General features: G+C 39.3%; 1 protein-coding gene across 9 annotated transcripts in view; it reads left to right on the top strand.

Annotated features, from left to right (window-relative positions):
• The window catches only part of GSAP (gamma-secretase activating protein), a 99075-nt gene that overhangs the window by 2744 nt on the left and 71951 nt on the right, over positions 1 to 24380 (top strand). For 7 of the 9 annotated variants that reach the window (XR_012512074.1, XM_010344633.2, XM_003921133.3 and 4 more), the window contains exons 2-5: positions 8603 to 8679; positions 10065 to 10121; positions 18450 to 18519; positions 18830 to 18883. Coding sequence is in view for 6 of the 9 variants with exons in the window: in XM_010344633.2 (XP_010342935.1) it covers positions 8603 to 8679; positions 10065 to 10121; positions 18450 to 18519; positions 18830 to 18883 (258 nt within the window). In the remaining 3 variants the exon portion in view is untranslated. Of the gene's footprint in view, positions 1 to 8602; positions 8680 to 10064; positions 10122 to 14585; positions 14764 to 18449; positions 18520 to 18829; positions 18884 to 24380 lie in introns of those variants that run through there. The other 2 variants (XM_010344656.2, XM_074379297.1) reach the window with 2 other exon arrangements.

Raw genomic sequence — 24380 nt, 5'->3', positions numbered from 1 at the left:
CTCCCTAGGCAAAATATTTTGCTTGGCTGTGAACTTTAAGTAAATGAAAGCATGCTGTATGTATTCTTTTTTATTATTTTTTTCCTCAGTATTGTGAGATTTATCCATGTTGACTGGCTAGCTACAGGTCATTAATTTTCACTGCTGTATAGTGTTCCATCATGCGAATTCAACAAGATGGTGGACATGGAGATGCACTGCTTAGATTATTCTTTCAAAGAAGAGCTTGTCCCAGGTGCTATAGTATACTCGGGAGGCAGTCTTCAGCCGTCAGCCCCTTCAGGGATTGCCTGGCAGAGGGCTGCCCTACCCTACTTCACTTCCTTTTGGGTGTGGCCCACATGGGATGGAGGGGCTTTAAAGGCCTGGCCATTTTGACTTAACATGGGACAACTCCATTTCAGTTCTGAAGCTTCCTCTGTGGGGGACCTAAGGTCACCCAAGGATATTCGGCCTGCATTGCTGCTGGACTTCTCACCCTACCACGGCTTACTTCCTTTTCCTTCCTCTTTTTTTTTGGGGGGGGTATGCACGGAGTCTCACTCTGTTGCCCAGGCTGGAGTGCAGTGGTGCAATCTCGGCCCACTGCAACTTCTGCCTCGCAGGTTCAAATGATTCTTCTGCCTTAGACTCCTGAGTAGCTGGGACTATAGGCGTATGGCATCACACCCAGCTAATTTTTTATTTTTAGTAGAGACAGGGTTTCACCATGTTGGCCAGGCTGATCTCAAACTCTTGACCTCAGGTGATCCACTGATCTTGGCCTCCCAAAGTGCTGGGATTACAGGTGTGAGCCACAGAGCCCTGCCCTTTCTCCTTCCTTTTACAGGTGTTAATCCCACTTTCCTGAGCACTCCCTGATGAACATACTGGGTACTAAACTCTGTCTCAGAGTGCTTCCTAAGGAACCCAACGTCTTTTTCCAGTGGGTGACTTTTGGGGGGTTTCTGGGGTTTACTACATGGTCAATACTCTAACCACCTGGTGCACACAGGCATAAGTTTCTCTAGAATATATGTCTAAAAGTGGAGTTGCTGAGTCGTAGGCTGTACATATCTTCATCTTTCCTGGGCAGTGCCAAATTGTTTTCCAAAGTGGTGTTCTTATCAACACCCCTATTTGTGGTGTGGAAACATTTCTGATACTATCCTCACAAGCCCTTGACAGTTCAAGATTTAAATTTTTTTTTTGTCAAACTGGTAGGACTAATTATTTCATTGTGCTCTGAGGTTGAGCATCTCTGTGTATTTACTGACCATTTGAATTTCCCTGTCTGTGAAATGTCTATTCATCCTTTTGTCCACTTTCCTATTTTTTTAATTGGTTTTTTTTAGGGGTTATGTTTTTGGGATCCTTGTTCTTTATTATGTGTTGCAAATATTTTTCTCTCAACCTGTCACTTCTGTTTCACTTTGTGATGGTGCCTTAGATAAACAGGAGTTCTTAATTTTAATGTAGTCTAAATTACAGGTTTTTCTTTATAGTTTGTGTCCTTTTAGATATCTTAAATCCTATTTTGAAGTCATGAAGACATTTTTAATATTTACTTTTAGAAGCTTTGTGGTTTTCTTTTTCACATTTTTATTTTAATCCACCTAGAATTAATTTTTATGTGATATACAGGAGTCCAAATTTTTTGAAAAAATTAATAGCTAGTTGTTTCAATATTATTAACCAAATAATATTGGTTATTTTAGTCATTTTACTTCCTACAACAAAGCTAGTTCTTTCATATCAAGCTTCTTTATGTAGGTCTCCTTTTCTGAGTTCATTTTGTTCCACTATCTCACCTTGACATGACAATAATATCTTAATAACTATACTTTATAAGTATTGATAACTGGTAGGTAAGTCCCCTTACTTAGTATTCTTCATGAGTGTCTTAGCTATTGTATGCCCTTTGCTTTTTCATATATATTTTTCAATCCGCCTGTCAAATTTCACCAAAAAGTTGATTTGGATTTCCTATAGTTGCATTGCCTCTGTAGATCAGCTTGGGGACAATAAGTATCTTTACAATACTATATCTTCCCAGCTATGAACAAGGTATAGCTTGTTATTTATTTAGATCCTTTTTAATGACTCTCAATAAGTCTTAGAATTTTCTCCATGAAGGTTCTGCACATGTTTTGCTTGATTTCATCCTAGGCTATTTTTTGTTGATCTCATAACTAGCACACTTAAAAACATGACATATTCTATCTATTGGTGGAATAGAGCACTGTAACAGTTTTTTTTCCCTCCTCTTGAGATGGAGTCTTGCTCTGTCGCCCAGGCTGAAGTGCAATGGCGCAATCTTGGCTCACTGTGACCTCCGCCTCCTAGGTTCAAGCAATTCTCTTGCCTCAGCCCCCTGAATAGCTGGGATTACAGGTACACGCCACAATGCCTGGCTAATTTTTTTTGTGTTTTTAGCAGAAACGGGGTTTCACCATGTTGGCCAGGCTAGTCTCAAACTCCTGACCTTGTGATCCGCCCGCCTCAGGCTCCCAAAGTGTTGGGATTACAGATATGAGCCACTGCACCCAGCCCATAATAGATCTTATCTGTTGATTTTTGTGTCCAGTGCTTAATCCCTTTTTGGGATTGATCACATCTTCAAGAAAATAAGATCTGCAATATGTAAGTTTTCTAACATTTAAATGTCAATATTTAAGACTGAAAAGGATGTAGATTTTCTTGTCTGCTTTTATTAGTCTTGGATTTGTGATACACCAGATTGACTTGTCTTTCATATGTTGTAATCTTTGCCAGGCAAGTGGTATATTTTACCAAATGACTGATTCAAGCGTAATGCCTTTTTTTGTTGTTGCCTCCTATGTATTACTGGATTGATCTGGGGGCCAGAGGGTTACCTTTGTCACTTTGTTTTCGTCGTTTTTTTTTTTCTTTAATCTATTTTCTTGCCACTATCTTACTTTTTTTTTTTTTTCAAGGGTTCTGAATCTGATTTATTAGACAGCACAGAAATAACAGGTTTAAGTTATATTACAAAAAAGAGCTCAAACTGTTCATATACAGCAACTGGGCCTGCACTATCTTACTTTTTAACTTTTTTTCCTGCTAATTCTTAGTCTTCTTTTCTAATTCTCATCTCTCTCTTGCTTCTTAACATATTTTACTCAGAATATGAAATATGAATCACATCATGTTTACTTCATAGGTTTAGGAATTGTAACTGGTCATCTTAAGCCTGAGGATTTATATGAATTATTTGTAGAATAGTCATGTTATAGGTATAATCATATTTGATCACCTCTTGATGTATGTATTAGGAACTAGTTCAAATTTTTGTAAAAGGCCGCATGACATTTTTCTCCTTAAGTGTGGTCATTAGAAAGACAAATACTTTGATTTTTTTTGTCTCATAGCAGTTTGGGATAAAATGAAAACATTTGACAAAGCTCTTCCTGTAAAGTGAAATCACTTTTGTTTGGCAAAGAATAGATTGAAATGAATGAGAATATCTGGCCAACGACCTTTTCTTTTATAACAGCTATGACTTGTCAATACCTTTAGTATCTAGGTACTCTCTTTTGTAGGTTTATTTATGCAAGTATCTTATCTATCAAAATGCTACATTGTTCTCTTCATGAGCACTGAGTACACTAAACTGCAAAATTAAACATTTCCTCATTTGAAATTGCTAAACTTCTTCCTCTGGACTTTCCAGTGAGGAACTACTGGGAGAAGAGTCAGAATGAATAAGCAAAGAGGTTACTGAATACTTCTTTTATAAAGGTTTGTTAAGACATGGGCAACTAGTCTAGGGAGGAAGAGCCAATGGCTTAATAGCGTGTGGTGAGACATTAGCTTCTGGATTTCCAACATTACCAAATTTGTGTGTTTCAAATGTCCTTGAAGTGTGAACCATGTACTTAACTGCAGTGTTATTCAGCCCTGCAGTTATTACATAATGTTCCCATGAAAGCATTATTTTTATTTCTTTCAACTCTGTCTACCATGGTTACATTATAAGATGGTCCAAGTTATGCCCTGTAATGAATATTGCTTAATATGTAATGTAAATTTGTAGTTCAGTGGTTCTCAACCCTGGCTGCACATTAAAGTCACCTGGGGAACCTAAAACACATACATATACACCAGAGAGTGGGCTCCACATCAGCTCAGTAAAATCAGTATCTTGGGTATGAATTGGAGCATTGGTGTTGTTTTAAAAAGCTACCCTACGGATTCTAAGACAGCCAGAATTGAGAACCACTAGTTTAATGGGATAAGCATGTACCATTTCTTGCAATGTGCATTTGTTGGATAATTTTTTTTCTCTTCATATTATAGTAATCTGAAAATAGATACGGTTTTGCAAGCAAATTGGATTTAGCAAGATTTCTTGTAAAGGAGTTTCTTATCTTAGCCGAAACCTTTCTTTTCTTTTCTTTTTTTTGAGATGAAGTTTTGCTCTGTCACTGAGGCTGGAATGCAGTGACGCTATCTCGGCTCACTGCAACCTCCACCTCCCCAGTTCAAGCAATTCTCCTGCCTCAGCCTCCCGAGTAGCTGGGATTACAGGCGTGCACCACCATGCCCGGCTAAGTTTTTGTATTTTTAGTAGAGACAGGGTTTCACTATGATGGCCAAGCTAGTCTGGAACTCCTGACCTCGTGATCCACCCGCCTCGGCCTCCCAAAGTGCTGGGATTACAGGTGTGAGCCATTGTGCCCAGCCAGCCGAAATCTTTTAAATGTACTTTTGCAGCAGTCTCTCCTAGCATACTTATAATCTTGAAAGAAAAAAATACTTCTCAAAATATTGACACATTGCATTCCAGAAGTTTTGAGTCATGTACAGGATGAAAAACTCACTGAAATTATCTTTAGATGTCTACAATATCTACCTTTCAAAGGGCTTTTCAGTAATTACCCATTTTGTCATTGTAAGCTTCATACAGGACACTCAGCCCATTGTTCTGTTTACCTTTTTCTAGGTTTGAGATCAGTTTATGCCACCTTTTCACTGCAAATTGGTCAGGTATCATTATTTCATTGGAAAGTATTGTAAGCCTGGAATACCTTATACAATGCAGATGAGATAGAAATGAGAACTCTCTAAATTGTGAAGTGCTGCTTAGCTATAAGCTTATTATTATTATTATTATGAGACAGGGTCTTGCTGTGTTGCCCAGGTTGGTCTTCAACTCCTGAGCTCAAGCCATCCTCCTACCTCAGCCTCCCAAATTGCTGGGATTACAGGCAAGAGCCATAAAGCTTGGCTTAGAAAACTGATTAAATCCTAGTCTCCAAGAGGCCAAATTATTATCCTTATTATCCTTCAATGTGAAGTGAGTCTGACGGCTCCATATACATGTCTATCTATTAACAAACATATATACCTATGTTTAGAAAACACTTTGCCCTGTCCCTTTGCCCTGCCCCTGGGAGATCTGAAAGCTTTTTCTTGTGAGGGGTGGGGAAGAGAGATCTCAGGATGATGTCTAAGTTCTCAGTGAAACCTGCTATTCTCTTTGAATGTTTCCCCTCCAGCTCCAGTGCAGGTGTCTAGCTCAACAATTACCCTTATTTTTTACCTTGTCTTTTCCTTTTTTATTAGGAATACAAATGGAAATTTGTTGAGTTTTAGATATTTTGCATATGTTTTATCTGAATATTAGAATTTGTCATAATGAATGTAATTAACACATAAACTTTCTGTATGGGAAAAAATGAGTCAAATTTACGCAATTTATCTTTTTGTTTTTTTGAGACAGAGTCTTGCTCTGAAATGCAATGGCTCAATCTCTGCTCACTGCAACCTCCACCTCCTGGGCTCAAGCAATTCTCCTGTCTTAGCCTCCTGAGTAGCTGGGATTACGGGTCCATGCCATCATGCCCAGCTACTTTTCTGTATTTTTTAGTAGAGATTGGATTTCATCATGTTGGTCAGGCTGGACTTGACCTTAGGTGATCTGGCCTTAGGTGATCTGCCTGTCTCAGCCTTCCAAAGTGCTGGGATTACAGGCATGAGCCATTGTACCATAATTTTGGATAACTTTTGAGGAAATTAGGAAAATACACACTTCTGTTCAATTAGTAATGATTACAATGCTGTATCTACCAATGTTCAAATCCTTTAACTGTAGAATTAGGAAAAATATCCTAAAATTTCAGAAGGAAGATGGTCAGTTACCTTGCAAGTTAAATGTTTTGTGTAAAGAGTCTATATGTCCTTCAGCAAAATATGGCTTTCATACAGATAAGCACACAAATTACAAGTTCCCAGCTCCGTTAATTTTCAAAAGTGAAACACACTAATGCAACTAGGACTCAGAACAGGAAGGAAAACATTAATGAAACCTCTGAAGTCCTTCATGCTCTTTTCTAGCAGTCACTTATCTAACACTGTAGATTAGTTGTACATATTACTGAAAACTTGTATGTGAATTGAAACATACAATTTGTACCTTTTTTTTGGTGGTGAGGGACGTTCTTTTGCTCAGTTTTTTTTTTCTTTCTTTCTTTTCTTTCTTTCTTTCTTTTTTTTTTTTTTTGAGGCAGAGTCTTACTCTGTCACCCAGGTTGTAGTGCATTGGTGCCATCTCGGCTTACTGCAGCCTTTGCCTCCAAGGTTCAAGCAGTTCCCTGCCTCAGCCTCCTGAGTAGCTGGGATTACAGGCGCCACCACACCTGGCCAATGTTTGTAGTTTTAGTAGAGATGGGGTTTCAACATCTAGGCCAGGCTTGTCTTGAACTTCTGAACTGATGATCCACCTGCCTTGATCTCCTAAAGTGTTGAGATCACAGGCATGTGCCACCATGCCCAGCTTTTTGCTCAGTTTCATATGTGTTATTGCAGAATGTTAATTTATTGTTTTGTACTATTCCATTGTTTGGATATAACACAATTTATTCATTGTTTACTTAATGGATAGTTTGGGTTTCTGGGTTGGGCAATATTGTACTGTAGTACTATAGACATTCTTATGTGTCCTTTGCTAAATATATGTGTATATTTCTCTTGAGGATGTATGTACAAGTGCAATTGCTGAGTCATGGGTTCAGCTTTATTAGATACTGCCAGTTTTCTAAATTATACTCCCATTAACAATGCATGAGCATTTCAGTTGCTTTCCATTTTTTGGCATCACATAATACTAAAACTTAGTAAGTCAAGGATGCATGTTATGACTTTTAGTATAACTAATAAAAGAATAGCAAAAACATATAACTGACAAGTTAATAGGTAATAGAATGAAATAATAAACTTAGTCCAGAACAAGAGTAAAACAGGTGATACTATGATAAATATCAACCTAATATGTTAGTAATTACATTAAATGTAAATGGACTACATACCCCAATTAAAAGATTAAGAATGTCAGATTGGGGAAAAAAATCTCAAGTAGATACTGCTTATAAAACATATCTTCAATATAAGGACACAAGCAGATTAATAATAACAAGCTGTATCATGCAAGCACTAACCAAGCTCATGTATTGTATTAACATCAGACAAAGACGTAAAGTAAAAATAATTAGAAATAAAGGATATTGTTTAATGAATAAAGGGTTGCTAGTCCAGCTTCTAGTTTAAAACCTTATGTGTAATTTTTCAGACCCAACCATATACAGTTACAAAGGCTTTATCTGACAGGCCTAACTGGAGAAAGCTGCCCTCCCTCAATCCAACTTGGTGTATGGCCAGTGCACTGTAGTCCTGGCAATGAGTAGTTGTTGTGACTCAGGTCCGGCTGGCCAGCCACACCCTTATGGATAGCTGCATTCCTAGCCCACGTTCTTCATTTGGAGGCCTTCAGCAGAGACTTTTCTCAGGTGCCTCTAAACCACTAAAACCACCTCAGCACGGGTAAGAGGGGAGCTTTGAAGACTGCTTTTTCTCCAGCAAAATACTTTCCCACTCCTAGCTCTTCTCCTTCTACCTACCCTTGGCCACTGGATCCATGATACTGCAGGAACGTTTTTGGGAAGCTCCCTTGATAGTGAAGATAGCACCATATTTTGCTGATTGACCTGACCCTTGGCCAACAGCACCATTTCATGAGGAGAAAATAGAGCAGGGACATTAGCACTTTCTCTTGCTTAGCCTCTTCCTTTATAGCATCACAGTAAGTGATTAAAAGCTTGACTGTTAAAAAGTTAATATTAACTTTTAAACCTTACTGTTTTAATTGACTACTCAGACATCTGGCAGCTCAGCTTAGAGCCTAACAGTGGTTAATCCTCCTGGAGGCTATAACAATTCCAAATTCATATGCCCTTAGTGATGTAGCCTCAAAATGCATAAAGCAAAAACTGATACTTGAAATTTATTGTATAACGTTCACAAAGAAAAGAGTATATCTCCGTGCGCTCCGTGTGTTATTACAGACTATATCAGTATACCTAAGACATTTAACATTACCAACACCTAAGAAGGCTCACTTGAGATACTCCTCAATCACTGTGGCTTTCCCCTTCCTTAAAGGTCACTACTGTTTGTGCCTCTCATGAAAGAAATTAGTTTTGCCTGTTTTTAAATTTTATATAATAGAATTATTAGTATATATTTGACTTCCTTCACTAATATATTGGTTAAATATGTTTCTAACCATCTTTTGCTGAGTATTAACCTACTGTTACCATTTCAGATGTTTTAGAAAATGATTATGAGAGCTTACGTGTATTAAACATTGAAAGAAATGGAAATATCATATATACCTATAAGGTATGTCTGTATTTTTTATTGTGATAAAATGTAAATTTACTGTTTTTAATCATTTATTTTCTCTTTTTACAGAATTCTGTACTGTATCTTATTGAGGGGTAATGAATAAACTTGTTGGCAATTAATCTTAACATATAACTTTGTGTGAGATTGAATAAAGTGGTTGAAATTTGGTAGTATTAGGCTGGGCATGATAGCGCACAACTGTAATCCTAACGATTTGGAAGACTGAAGCCAGCAGATCATTTGAGTTCACGAGTTCGAGACTGACCTTGCCAAAACCCCATTTCTACCAAAAAAAAGACAAAAATGAGCTCGGAATGGTGATTCCCGCTGCTTGGGAGACTGAGACACAAGAATCACTTGAACCCAGGAGGTGGAGGTTGCAGTGAGCCAAGATTGTACCACTGCACTGCATGCAGCCTGGGTGACAGAGCGAGATCCTGTTAAAAAAAAAAAGAGAGAGAGAGATTTAGTATTATTAAATATTGCTTCATTTTTAAATAAAACTAAATGAGCACATCTGACATACTTAGTTTTTGAATCAATGAACAATTTCATTTTCTAGACAAAATATACTAAGTACAAGATGTTTAAACCTAATTAATATATTAAAATTTTATGCTTGGAGAAAATATAAAATATGATTACTCTCTTCAGATGTAGATATGTTCGGACTTTTGAAACATTATTATTATTTTGTTTTTAGAAACAGGGTCTTGCTTCGTCACCCAGGCTGGGGTGTAGTGGCACAGTCATAGCTCACTGCAGTCTCAAACTCCTGGGCTCAAGTGGGTTCCTTGAGTTCCTGCCTCAATCTCCCCAGTTGCTAGGACTACAGGCACATGTAGCATTGTTATTTAGCAGTGTGTTTTCAATGTCAGTGTTCTAATAAAAATTTAACTTTAGTAAGTACACATAAATAATCCAAACAGCTAGTTTGCTTTGCACAGTTATATCACTGTACTTCTTTATAGTAAAAATAATTAAGTTGTGTCTTAGAATGCTGCCTTTAAGGAATTGTGTGAGTCACTGTGTTTTACTTATAAAAGCATTATGAACTTGTCCTAGGCATCCCTATTATCTATCATGTGTATATTTTCAGAGACATAAATGGAAGTATATAAAGATTTATTCCTTCACCATGCTTAGTCCTACTAAACAGTTCCCCAAACTCACTGAACTCCATGCTGTTTTAATCTGTTTCATTCTTTGAGCCCAAATGACTACCTGAATCGGATTCAATCTCCCTCTGACAGGCACAGAAAGCATCTTTTAGACTGCTTACTGCTAAGATTGAGTTATCGCAGGTTGGTTTGAAAACCAATAACATTCTAACTTCCTAAACAATGACATTTAATAAACATCTGGTTAATTTTTTTTAGGATGATAAGGGAAATGTCGTCTTTGGATTATACGATGGCCAAACCAGACAAAACAAGGTAAAAATCACCATAAATCATAGATTACTCATTGGTTACTTTATTGCCTTTAGAGTTTTCTTATTTGTTGCCTCCTTTTTCTAGATAAAAATTTATTTTCTTCTTTTTCTAAACATTTTATTTGAAAAAACAGAATTGCAATTTGAGGCATATACACAGACCAGGGTAGTCTTTGGTATGTCCAAAGAACAAAGAAAGGTTGGGGTTTTTATCAGAAAGAGAAATGTTACATATGGCTTTGAAAGAACTCTCATTGGCAATAGGAAGGTTTCCAGGAGCTGGCAAGATCTAATTGGTGTGTGATAGCAGTAGGTAAAACTAGTTTTAGAGCCATGGCAGTTTGTTACGGCAGCTACTAGGTAAAGCTATTCTTTAAGTTTATGGCATTTGGTTGTTTTGGCAGCTGGCTTGCAGGATAATACCTGGGCAGGCACTTCTGCCCCATGTGCTTCTCTTTTCTTCTCCTAATCTCTTGATTTAACTGAATTGATTATGACAATAACTCCAATTCATGTAATCAGTTTTCACAGTATATGCAACAGTTTGTTTATTTGTTGATGGGCACTTATTTGTAATAATTGTCTATTATGAACACTGTTGTATACATAGTGATTTGTTTTTTAATTCTTTTGTGTGCATATCTAGGAGTGGGAATACCAACTTTATTTTCTAAAAATTTATATTTCTTTGCTTTCCTTTTATTCTCCCTTAAATATCTCTTGGTCTTATTGTCTTAAACAAAAAATGCGCAGACTATTGGCCCAAAAAGTGAGGTGAAGTCTCTTAGACCTTTTAGATTTAAGTAAAGTAGGATTAAACAAATTATCCGGTATCCTGTAAGAAAGGAGGAGGTCCATTGCCCTCCTTGAGATTTGTGTACTCCCAGGTCATCTTAAAATGACCTCTGGCTCTTTCTGCTTCTGCTTAACTTTCATGTGTCTTGTTTCTCATTATTTCTTAATGATCTAGACATGGAACTCAGCTCTCTTTCTTTGTTTTCCCCCAAATTACTCACATAAGAGATTGGTTGATGTGACAAGTTTTGTCTAATTCTGAGAGCAAATGGGAGGGACTCATTTTGTGCCTATGTAAAAATAATTTAGAATTGAATATTCGACATCATTTAACTTAAATGTCCTTTATCCATTGCAAATTTCTCACAGGTCACCTTAGTCTTCAGGGTTCCAGTATGCTGCTTGGTTAATTCTCTTTTCCCTTCGTGTACCCCTTTCACCTTTTTTCCTTCATTCACTCACTCACTCACTCACTCACTCATTCATTGATCGAACAAATAAGCATTGAGTGTTTTCCCTGTCAGTTGCTAGGGACACAGTGATGATCAACATAAACTCACAATATGCTGTCTAGGGAAAGAGAATAAAATCTCCAGTTTTCAGTGCAATCCTTAGCTTACTTTCTGTGTGGCATATATTCTGAAAAGATGGGTTGAGAGGAGACATCAGTCTGTTTTCTGCCAATCCATTTGTGGTGACTGTGGCTATCTTTTGTGGTTACATTCCTCTTTCCCAAGACCGTGAGCACTTGACAGTAAGGAGCATTTTGCATCCAAATGTGTTTTATCTCCATACCCTTTAGCTTACCAAGCCTGTGAGTGATAGGAGTGCAGTGAAGTTTTTCAATGGATTGATAGTGATAGGTTCCCTCCAGAGTGGCTGTTTTTCAAAAATTTTCCAGTGACAAAGCTGCTTTGAATTCCAAAATGTGAAAATTAGTTCAGAAAAAAATTGGCAAAAGGGATGAATTAATCAGAAATTTAAACTAGCTTTGTAAACAGGCAAATTTTGCTTCTGAACCATAGTCACTAAACAAACCTCCCCTATCCCATCTCTTTTCCACATAAGCACAACCTTTACAGCCCATACTTTTTGTTGTTGTTGTTGTTTTTTTTAACTGACCTCTTGATGTTTTACTGAAGGAATGGATTTGTATGCCAAATCCAGATAGGCTTTAAACATTCTTTTTAAGTACTGTATTTTTCCTTGGAAGGGTGCCACCAGAGAAAGATGGTGCCATCAAGAGAAAAAAATCTTTCTTGGTAACTGAGCTTTAGGGTGGTATAATGGTGTCTGAATCTTTTTTTTTTTTTTTTTTTTTTTGAGACGGAGTTTCACTCTTGTTACCCAGGCTGGAGTGCAATGGCGCGATCTCGGCTCACCGCAACCTCTGCCTCCTGGGTTCAGGCAATTCTCCTGCCTCAGCCTCCTGAGTAGCTGGGATTACAGGCACGTGCCACCACGCCCAGCTAATTTTTTGTATTTTTAGTAGAGACGGGGTTTCACCATGTTGACCAGGATGGTCTCGATCTCTTGACCTCGTGATCCACCCGCCTCGGCCTCCCAAAGTGCTGGGATTACAGGCTTGAGCCACCGCGCCCGGTCTGTGTCTGAATCTTAATGCGTACCCATCCTTCTCTCAATGTTTTTATTTATTTATTTATTTTTTTGAGACAGAGTCTCGGTCTGTCACCAGGTGCCAGGCTGGAGTGCAGTGCCACGATCTTGGTTCACTGCAACCTCTGCCTTCTGGGTTCAAGCAGTTCTCCTGCCTCAGCCTCCCAAGTAGCTGGGACTACAGGTGCGTGCCACCATGCCCGGACAATTTTTGTATGTTTTAGTAGAGACCGGCTTTCTCCATGTTGGTCAGGATGGTCTCAATCTCTTGATCTCGTGATCTGCCCACCTCGGCCTCCCAAAGTGCTGGGATTACAGGCATGAGCCACCGTGCCTGGCCAAGTTTTTATATTTTTAATTTGAAAAACGAGTAGAGCAATGTCCCGTGTACTCTTCACTCAGTTTCTCTCAATTGTTACGTCTTGTGTAACTATAGGATAATGTATTAAAACTAATAAATTAATGTTGGTAGAATGTGTGCATATAGTCTATGCTATTTCATCACTTGTGTAGATTCCTGTAATCACCACTGCAGTAAAGAAAAAAATTATTCCATCACCACAAGATCTATTGTGTTGAAATTTTACTAGTTCAAACGAAGTGTGGAACTCTTACCTCCTTTTAAGTCTCTTTACCTTTCTGATTGTCTTTGATATTTCCTATACGTTCTCAGGCAGTGTTATACTTTTGGCCCCGATTGTTGAACATAATTGAGAAAACACAAAAGGAGAAGGAAAGTCTATTGTGTTTACCTGTATATTTGCTCTTTCTGTTGTTCTTTCTGGCTTTCTGATCTTCTAAGATTCTTCTTTTATCATCTCCTTTCTCTTTCAGTAACTTTTTTTAGGCATTATTTTAGGGTAGGTATGCTGATGACAAATTCTCATAGTTTCTTCATCTGAGAATGTCTTTTTCCTTTCATTCCTGAAGGATAATTTTGCCAAGTATAGAATTCAGGACTCATAGTTCTTTTTGTTCCTCTCTTGAAAAACGTGCCGTTTCTTCTGGGCTCTCTGGTTTCTCGTGAGAAATCTGCTGTCTTCTGAATTGTTCGTTCCCCATATAGATAAGATGTCACTGTTTTTCTTTGCTGTTTTTTGAAAAATAATTTTTCTTTCTCCTTAGTTTTCTGAAGTTTGATTATACTGTGTCTTGGTGTGGATTTGTTTGAATTTTCCTTGTTTGGGGTTTACTCAGCTTACTGAATCTGTAGTGTCTTGCCAAATTTGTAACATTTTCAGTCATTAGCTAGTATTTCTTCTGATTCTTTACTTAAAATTCCTCTCTGTTTCTCTTCTCTTTTTATGAACTCTGCTTACGCAAATGTTAGATCTTTTGTTAAAATCTCACAGATCTCTGAGGTTCTGTTTCCTTTTTTTTTTTTTTTTGAAATGGAGTCTCACACTGTCACCTGGCCTGTAGGGCAGTGGTGCAGTCTTGGCTCACTGCAATCTCCGCCTCCTGGGTTCAAGTAATTCTCCTGCCTTAGCCCCCCAAGTAGCTAGGACTACAGGCGTGTGCCACCACTCCCAGCTAATTTTTTTGTATTTTTAGTAGAGACAGGATTTCACCATGTTGATCAGGATGGCTTCAGTCTCCTGACCTTGTGATCTGCCCGCCTCAGCCTCCCACAGTGCTGGAATTACAGGTGTGAGCCACAGTGTCTGGCCCTGTTTTCTTTATTTTTCAGATTTCTGTCTATTGTTTTAAATTAGGCAACTTGTATTGTTTTCAAGTTCACTGATTCTTCTGTCCTTTCCACCATGTTGCTGAGCCTACCCATAGAGGTTTTGTTAAAAAAAAAATTGGTGATTTTTCAGTTGTGACATTTCCATCAGTATTTTTCTTTATATATTTAATTTCTTGCTGAGATTTTCATTTGTTTCAAGGATGCTTGTAATTACTTATTGAAACTTTTTTTTTTTTTTTTTTAAGATGGAGTTTCGCTCTTGTTGTCCAGGTTGGAATATGATGGTGCAATCTTGGCTTACTGCAACCTTCACCTCCCAGGTTCAAGCGATTCTCCTGCCTCAGCTTCCCAAGTAGCTGGGACTACGGGTGCACACCACCATGCCTAGCTAATTTTTGTATTTTTAGTAGAGACGGAGTTTCACCATATTGACCAGGATGGTCTTGATCTCTTGACTTCGTGATCCACCTGCCTAAGCCTCCCAAAGTGCTAGGATTACAAGCATGAGCCACCGCGCCTGGCCTGTTGAAGCATTTTTATGGTGATGGTTTTAAAATCTTTGTCAGAAAATTCCAGTATCTGCATTATCTCAGTGCTTGTGCCTATTATTGTCTTGTTCAGCTTAAGATCTTCCTGGCTCTTGGTATGATGTGAGATTTTCTATTGTATGTTAGACATTTCGAGTACTACATTAGGAAACTCTGGATCTTATTTAAGTCTTCTCTTTAGCAGGCCTCCTCTGATAATATACCCATTGGGGAATTAGCAGGGTGGGGGGTACAACCTCACTATTGCTAAGTTGTGGTGGGGGGAAGATCCAGGATCCCTACTTGGCCTACTTGGACACCCCAGTGGGGAGAAGTACCTTGTTACGGGTAGACAGAGGTAGGATTTCACTCTCCTAACTTGGCCTCTACTGTGATACCACAGCAGAGGAACAGGATGAGGGAAAGGTAGATGAAGGTCTCATCATAGGGTGGTAGTGAAAGTTCTGGCTTCCCATTCAGCCACCTCAGACACCAACCCAGTGAGAAGGTGGAAAGGGACCTCTTTACTGCTGGGTCTGGGTGGGAGTTGGGGATCCATATGGCTTTGCTGGCATTCTTGGTGGGGAAAGCTCATTACCACTGGGAATGGATGAAAGTCTTGATTTCCTACTTGGTCTTCTTTGATACTCTTCTCACAGAAGGGGAAAGGGTGCCTCATTATAGCTGGGCAAAGGTGGGAGTCTAAACTCCCCATACAGCCTTTGCTGATAGAGGAGGGAGTGGGGTTGCATTTTCTTTTGTGGTGTTTGGCTGGAGTTAGGGTAGTTATAGTAAAAAAAAAAAAGTTTCTCTCTTGCTGTGTTTCCCCTTTCCAGTTCCTTTGGCTAGAGAGAATGGGTGTGTGTTTGTTTTTGTCTGCTCCCATCAGTATTTCTATTGTTTTCTCCTCTTTAGCTCTGAATGTAGGCTATGTGACCCAAAAGGAAAACCCAGGGAACTCACTACTATGTCATTCATCAGGACCTGAGGTCCCTAAAAAATGCCCTGCCTTCTACCTACATTTCAGTTATCTTTAGTTTTTTGAAAAATACATGTCCAGGGTTTTAAAACTGTACTTGGTGGGAGCAGTAGGGACAAGTGGGTTGACTCCACTTTGCTCCCTTCCACTCAGGTTTTAAGCGAATGGTCTTACCCTGCAATATCCAAATGGGAAGCAGTATATTACTTATGCGCAATTAGGTACACTCCCAATGTTTCCTTCCTCAACCTCTTCCACCTCTTTCTCCCACCTCCTGTCATGTAGGCCTTCCCTGGTAATGCATACAATAGTGGACATGAACTAAACTGGTTGCATACAAGTGAATACTTGGCTGGGAATTTGGGACATGGACTCTTCTCTTTTCCACTGGGCTTGGTAATAAGTGAATTCAATTGGGGACTAGAAGTTGGAGCTCTATTGTGTGGAGGCTAACAAATGTATTGAACCTGGAAAGCTAGGAGAATGGATATTTCCAGCTCTGGGTCAAGCCAATACTGAAGTAACACCCTGTTCTGTTCAACTTTGTGAGCCACTAATTGTCTTTTTGCCTAAGCTAGTTTGGGGAAGATTTTTTGATGCTTGGAGTTAAAGACTTCTGATACTTGCATAACCTATTGACCTAGAAATTCCACTTTGAGGTTTTGATTCTACAGAAATATCTGTATAAATTCACATAGGTGTATGTAAAAGGAAGTTCATTGGGTTATTATACTACCTAAAATGTAGGAGGCAAACTAAATGCCCATCAGTAAGTTTTTGGAAGTTGATACAGCTTTTAAAGGATTAAGAAGTCTATAAACATACTAGTACAGAAGACTCTTCAAAACATATTGTTACATGAAAAAAGCAAGTTGTCAGAATAATACATGGCAGTTATGTTTTGAAAAAGCTTGCACTGTCACTCTAAGTACATAACTACAGAAAATTTGTAAACATGCTTCCTTTTGGAAGGAAGTTGGGATTGGCTTAGTGTAATGGACTGTTTATATCTTTTGACCTTTTTAAATGTTTGAGATGGGGTCTTGCTCTGTCACTTGGGCTGGAGTGCAGTGGCACAATTACAGTTCACAGCAGTCTTGACCTCCTGGGCTCAAGTAATCCTGCCATCTCAGCCTCCCAAGTAGCTAGGACTATAGGCATGCCACCACGCCTGCCTAATTTTTAAAAAAAAACTTTTGGAGAGACAGGATTTTGTCATGTTGTCCAGGCTGGCTTTGACTTTTTGTCTGATAGTGTTTGCTTTTTTATTTATTTATTTATTTATTTATTTGAGACAGAGTCTCACTCTGTTGTCAGGCTGGAGTGCAGTGGCATGATCTCGGCTCACTGCAACCTTGGCTTCTGGGGTTCAAGTGATTCTTCTGCCTCAGCCTCCCGAGTAGCTGGGACTACAGATGTGTGCCACCACGCCTAGCTGATTTTTATAGTTTTGGTGAAAATGGAATTTCATCATGTTGACCAGGATAGTCTCAATTTCTTGACCTTGTGATCCACTCACCTTGGCCTCCCAAAGCACTGGGATTATACACGTGAGCCACCGCACCTGGCCATAGTGTTTGCATTTTTAAACACTGAGACTATACTTACATTATTTTATAATTAAAACATAATACATTAAAAATTAAGTGTATGTTCCCATTCTTCTTAGTTATAATTTAGAATTAGATTCTTCTTAATAATAATTTAGAATTCCTCAGTTAGAGCAACAGTCAAGGGAAATGAAAAATTCTCACATGAATTCAGTACCTTATTAACTGAAAATTCACTTTCTGTAATCAGTCGTTCCCTAACTTCCCCAGCTTTTCCCATTGACTTCTAGCTCTAGGGATCTGGTGTGTTCTTGATACTTTTTTAGTGTGCAGATACCAGTAACCTTCTTAATACTTAAACCATTTGCTGTTTGACTTAGTCTGTTCTCTTCTGAGGTCTAAGACAGTCTGTTTTGCTTATCCCCTGGGTGTTCTTTAAGAGAGACTGTGTAATAGAACTGGTGTCCTCTAGTTCCTCAATCTCCACATCACATGCTACTGCATGGGCATTTTCATTTTCTTTAATATTCAAGGAAATGGAATCTTGCAACATTTTGAACATTTTAAACAGCAACAAGAAAAAAAAATTAAAGAAGACTACCTTCCCAGTCCTCTAAATATGAAAGCCCTATGAGAGATGTACTTGTGACAGTGGCTAAGATAACTAATGATTATTTTGTAATTAATTACCTCAGTAATTACAATAGCTAACATTCGAGTGCTTATTGCACTAAATGCTTCATATAGATTATCTCGCTTTATCCTCCTAACAATCCCATGAGTAGATGTTATGATTGCTATTTTACTGATAGGGGGAAAGAGAAGCTGAATAATTTATCCAAGATCACACAGCTAGTACGTGACAGAGTCAGGATTTGAACCTGGGTCTAATAGGACTCCAACATCTATGCTCTTAGCCACTATACTTGATTGTCTCATAGCTAAATATCAGTGCCAAACATGGCTTATGATAGCAAAGTTTTTTTTTTTGGTTAAGAGTGGTCTGGTTTTGGTAAAGAGTAGTCTGTCAGCATTGCTAAACTAGTTTGATTCTTTACTAAAATATTTTGCTCCAGTAGTACTGAGCACAGAGCTTAATGGGAATTTACGTTAATACAATTTTTATTTAATATGTGAAACTCTAAATTAAAAAATACTTCTGTTTTAATAGCTTCTGTATGCCTTTGAGAAAGACTTGGAAGTTTTCAGTTGCTCTGTTAACAGTGAAAGAACTTTGCTTGGTAAGTTGAACTCTTATTGCCGCATGTCAAGAACTGAACTACATCTTTTAAGAGTTTCAAAGTATTAGGTTTTTGCAGTATTAAATTACTGTATAACAACGATTTTCTAAGAAAAAATGTTCTTGGAATTTAAGTTTGAAATAAAGACTATGGAGAGCATACCTACAAAAAAGAATGCTTTGCGTTCTGCCCTAATCTTCTGTTGATACATCCTTTGGGCCCCCATCTATTTCAGGTATAAAATGGTAAACTTTAACAAGCCACCACATGGATCAATTGCTAATGGATTTTTTTTTTCTTTTTCCATTAGCTGCAAGTTTAATTCAGTCTACTAAAGAAGGAAAAAGGAATGAACTTCAACCAGGTAATGAAATTATACTTTTTGGTGTCTATGGGTAGATGAAGGTTATTGGTAGATGATGTTTTTGTATCACTAAATAAAATTTCAAGCATCTTTAGAAATAGCCTTGTTGTATCTCAGAATAAAAGGCAAAGGTCATGCCGAGTATGAACAAGACTTTATAAAAAGTATTTTTTTTCAAGCAAACAGAAAAGTACAGACAATGATCTAACAGTGACTAGCAGAAGTGTTAAGATGGTAGTTAATACCTGTAGGCTAAATGAATGCTGAAGTAGAAACCTATAGTCAGATGTTGGTGTAAAAGATTGGGAAAGTCAAGAATGTATCTTTTCTTATATCTGGTTAAGTATTGATTAATTAATACACATTGTAAGTGGTACACTAATACTAAAGATCAATTCTGCTCATTTACCAAGGCTTTGACTTTATAGTTTTACAGCTATGGGATGCTCCCTTGCCCCTCCTCACCACTTTAAAAAGTGTTGTAAGTCATCCCTCTGTCTATAACTCTGCGATATTGAGTGCCTGCTATGGGTCAGGCACTATGCATGGTGCTGGGGATACAATGGTGTGTAAGAGAGGTATAGCGTCTATCCTCTTGGAGCTTTCAGTCTAGTCCTGGGTTTCAATTGCAAATGCATACACTGGCCAGAGAGACCATGTAATTAAGTGAAGCAGATTGAGTGTAAGAAAAAAATCTAGTGACCGACAGAATGTCTTTGTTTTTTTCCATTTTTAACATAGAAACCAATAAATATCTTTTTTTCTTTAGTGAAAAGAAAAAAAATTCAAGAGCTATAGGGACTAATAGTGGGGTGGGGGTGCCCCATGGGAGACTTTCAAGAGAAGAAGGTACTACTGAGCCCTAGCTTTTTGTCGTCACTAGCAAGTTCAGTGGAACTGGCATTTCAGTTTATAAAGGAAAGTCTAGAGTTTTTTGTAAAGATCAAATTTCTAAATGTTGGCTTGACTATATTAAAATCCTACTTGGGACAATAATAACCACCTGTGGGCTGGAGCCAGCCTGTGACTACCATTTTTCAACTTCTGGCCTAGTGAGTCTCCTATTAGTCTCTTACTATTCTGCTTCCGGGTGCTTTCCATCTGTTCTATTTATCTGACGCTTAAATTCCTTCTTTCGTTAGCATAGTTCCCACTCATGTATTTTCCTGCAGTTGCATGTGATGGAAAAACCCTTTGTACTTACTTTCCACGTGAGGCTTGTGAGGCACTCCCAGACTTCTCATGATACACATTTCTCCAGAGCCGAGTCCAGATGGGATGTTCTAGGGAGCCTCAGTAAAATTGTTTATGGGTAATTTGGTGGGCAGGAGGCTCATCTGAAATCTCATCATTTGTAATGCTCATTCCTACCTTACCCTGCCATGATATACTGAGAACAACAACCCCTTTGTTCTTGAGCCATGTCCTCCTTTTCCCAGTACCATCATCACTCTTTGCTCTTTTTAGAATTAGATGCAAGGCTTGCTTCAGAGGAGATGGAACTGCAATAGCTTGAGTGAAATATGATCTGGGACATAGGTGTCCTGACCCTTAAAACAAGGGAATGGGCAAAACCCCAGGATATGGCCCCAACCTTTGAGCTAATAGAACCGTTTCTCTAAGAGGAACGGCCTAGCTGCTGTGTTCCGGGAAATGGTGAGGGTGGGCATTTGTATAGAACCTCGGGTTGGCTCCTGTGCCTCCCAGTTCTTCTTGTACCTTATTTTTTTAGTCTTAAAAATTCTTTATTATGTTGGGAAACTGAGTAATAACTATATTTTTTACATCTATTTATTCACTATCTATGCTTGACTGTCACACAGAAGTAGTCATACGTAGATCCTAAAATTTACTTTCAGGCCAACTTTAAACTTTATTTGATTACAACATTAAAGTCTATTCAGGGATGCTTGCGCAGTCTTGTTAGTTTGATGCACTTGTAGTGAGATTATCTACTTGCATCTTTAAAAACATTGGGATGAACATTATTGGTTACTGTATTGGATACCTCTTACCAGCTCACCTTTGAAGCCAGTCACTGTGGCGAGAACCAGCTCTGCCCAGCTGTAATTTGACAGTGCCTCATCTCAGCTGCCCTATCTGCTTCTTGCCTTCTGCCCAGGGCCATTGGGAAAATCTGTTTACTCCCTGCACGTGTACAGCTTGGAAGTATGATTAGGCATGATGCCCAGGAGAATAACCTGTGACCAATGGCGGCAAAGAGCTGAAAGATAAACGGTCTTCCTTTCCGTCTTTAAAGTGGGTAATGGTGAGGTGTACTCTAAGCAGCTTAAAATCCAGGGTGGTCACTAATTTGATAATGACCCATTTACTGGTGTATTTTTCTTTCCTGTTTCACTCTTCTCAGTCCCTTTCACCAACCCTGGCTAGAGTGATCCTAGAGTAATGTTGTTTTCTGAGATAAATTCTTGTCTTAGTGTGAATTTCCCCGTAACTAGTGCCTGAAGCAGGGTTTGAGTGCAGTTAATTTATTTGGGGAATGATACTAGGAAAGGCCATTAGAAGAATGTTTAAACAGAGACCTGAAGGTGGGGAGGGAGCAAGCATGAGGCTGTGGGGAGAGCACATTTCTGACAGATCTGTCTGCATAGGACTGTACTTGGTAGATTTGCTGTTCAAGGAGAGTGTGGAGGTCATTGAGACAAGTGGAGTGAACAAGGGGCAGAGTGGTAGGAACTGAGGGCAAAGGAAAAGAAGTGAGATGTAGACAGATCACACAGACCCAAGGAGGCCATTGTAAAGGTGTGGCCCTCACTCCTAGTAAAATGGGAGGTGATACGGATTTTGAGCAGGGGTGTGATCTGACTTGCTCCATAAAAGGATTGCTGTAGCTGTTCTATGGAAAATGGACTACAGGAGGGCAAGGAGAGAGCTGGTTGGAGAGCTATTATCGTCTAGTGGCTTGGACTGGTGAAGGGGAGCAAGGGCTAGGTAGCTGTGTTTGGATGTTTCCAAAAGATCGACTTATTAAGATTGGCTGCTTGGCCGGGTGCGATGGCTCATGTTTGTAATCCCAGCACTTTGGGAGGCTGAGGCAGGTGAGGTTAGGAGTTCAAGACCAGCCTGGCCAACATGGTGAAATCCTGTCTGTACTAAAAATACAAAATTAGCTGCATGTGACTGCACATACCTGTAATTCTAGCCACTTGGGAGGCTTAGGCAAGAAAATTGCTTGAACCGGGGAAATGGAAATAGAGGTTGCAGTGAGCCGAGATTGCACCACTGCACTCCAGCCTGGGTGACAGAGTGAGACTCCATCGAAAAAAAAAAAAAAAAAGATTGGTTGCTGGATTTGCTGGGAATATGAGAAAAAGAGATAAGTCAAGGGTGACTCACTCTTAGGTTTTTTGGCCAGAACAGGTAGAAGGGCATGTGTGGGTGTGGGTGTGTGTATGGGAGGGGCAGGAAAGAAGAGTTTGATTTTGAACTTGATCAGTCTGACATGCCTAATAGACATCCCGGTGGAGATGTGAGGTAGGAGTCTGGAGATGAATCAGAAGTCCAGGTAATGGTCGGGGTTGGAGAGACACATTCAGGAGTCATCCGTTTAAGAAAGTTATTGCTCATCATGGGAGGGTTTCATTTTGTTTGGTAAAGATTTCAGATGATGTAACCAGAAAGCACTATAGGATTTATTGGAATGTTTTATTTGAATGAATATTTTGGAAAGGTTTATTTTGTCGGTCCATGAAATGGCCTTACAAGCCATTTGATTATAAGATGTAATGGTTTGTCTCCGGTGGTGCTTAACACTGTTGCTTAAAATGAGGTTTTTCCACTGTAGATGAGACAAATCGTACCATCATTTATGTAAACAAAACAGGGTTCTTTGATCCACATACTTTACAATGCTTTTTTTTTTTTTTTTTTTTTTTTTTTTTAAATCAATAGTGCTCCTGTTCTCGGCCGTAGAGATGGCAGAGTTAATGTTTTACTGAGAAAATGGCCTTCCATAGGAAACCAGGCTCTGGCTGCCCACTTCATCCTCCCCGTGGAGTTGCATTTGCCACAGGTCACTGCAGATTCTCACGGGGCAGCATTTGGGGTGACCACATGGGTTGGGAGCCCCATTGCCACTGAGATTCTCCAGAGCCCTCCTCTTACTATTACAGACATTCAAGTGTCACAGATGCTCTGCAAAGCTGTGATTTGGTTCAAGAGCTCAAATAACCAGAGCTCCTTCAGAATCGGGCCATATTGAACTCCCCCATCCTTGTCACCATTTCACAGCATGTGCCTGCATCACACCATATTCTTTTGCCCACCTCCATTCTCCTTATGTCATGTCTATCCCTCTGCTTGATCCTGCTGTCTCTCCTCTCTCCTTCTTGTAGTATCCAGATCCTGTCTTACCCTTCAGTGATGGACTCCCAGTCTTCATTGATAACACTGATGATCTTTTTGAGACAGTGTCTTGCTCTGTCACCCAGGCTGGAGTGCAGTGGCATGATCTTGGCTCACTGCAATCTCTGCCTCCTGGGTTCAAGCGATTCTCCTGCCTCAGTCTCCTGAGTAGCTGAGATTACAAGTGTGCAATGCCACACCTGGCTAATTTTTTGTATTTTTAGTAGTAAAGGGGTTTAGTCATGTTGCCCAGGCTGGTCTCGAATTCCTGAGCTCAGGCAATCCACCCACTTCAGCCTCCCAAAGTGTTAGAATTACAGGCATGATCCACTGTGTCTGGTTTCCACTGATAACTTGATTCTCACAATTCTTTTTTTTTTTTTTTCCCCCGAGACGGAGTCCTGCTCTGTGGCCCAGACTGGAGTGCAGTGGTGTGATCTTGGCTCACTGTAATCTCTGCCTCCCAGGTTCAAGCGATTCCCCTTCCTCAGCCTCCCGAGTAAGTGGGACTATAGGCACCGCCACCATGCCTGGCTAATTTTTGTATTTTTAGTAGAGATGGGGTTTCCCCATGTTGGCCAGCACGTCTTGAACTCCTGACCTCAGTTGTTCCATCTGCCTCAGCCTCCCAAGGTGTTAGGATTACAGGCATGAGCCACTGCACCCAGCCATCAAAATTCTTAGTTTAGTACTTCATGGAACACTGGGATTTTATGGCTGAAAGGGATTGTAGAAATAATCTGGTTCTTTAGTCTTTCATTTTATTATGATTATTATTTTTGAAATAGGGTCTTGCTCTGTTGCCTAGGCTGGAGTGCACTGACATTATGACGGCTCACTGCAGCCTTGACCCCCCCAGCCCAAGTGATCTTCTCACCTCAACCTCCTGAGTACCTGGGACTGTAGGCACACACCACCATGCCCAGCTAGTTCTTAATTTTTTTTTTCATTTTATTTTGTAGAGACAGGGTTTCTATGTTGCCCAGGCTGGTCTCAAACTCCTGGACTCAAGTAATCCTCCAAAAGTGTTGGGATTACAGGGATGAGCACCTTGCCCTGCACACTTTATTATGTTTAGTAATGAAGCATTGAGGCCTAGGAAAGCTGGGTGATTTTCTGGGAAATAAATACC

Source organism: Saimiri boliviensis, chromosome 10, assembly GCF_048565385.1.
Source record: "Saimiri boliviensis isolate mSaiBol1 chromosome 10, mSaiBol1.pri, whole genome shotgun sequence".
Taxonomy (NCBI): Eukaryota; Metazoa; Chordata; class Mammalia; order Primates; family Cebidae; genus Saimiri; species Saimiri boliviensis.
This window is presented reverse-complemented; position numbering and strand designations above follow the sequence as displayed.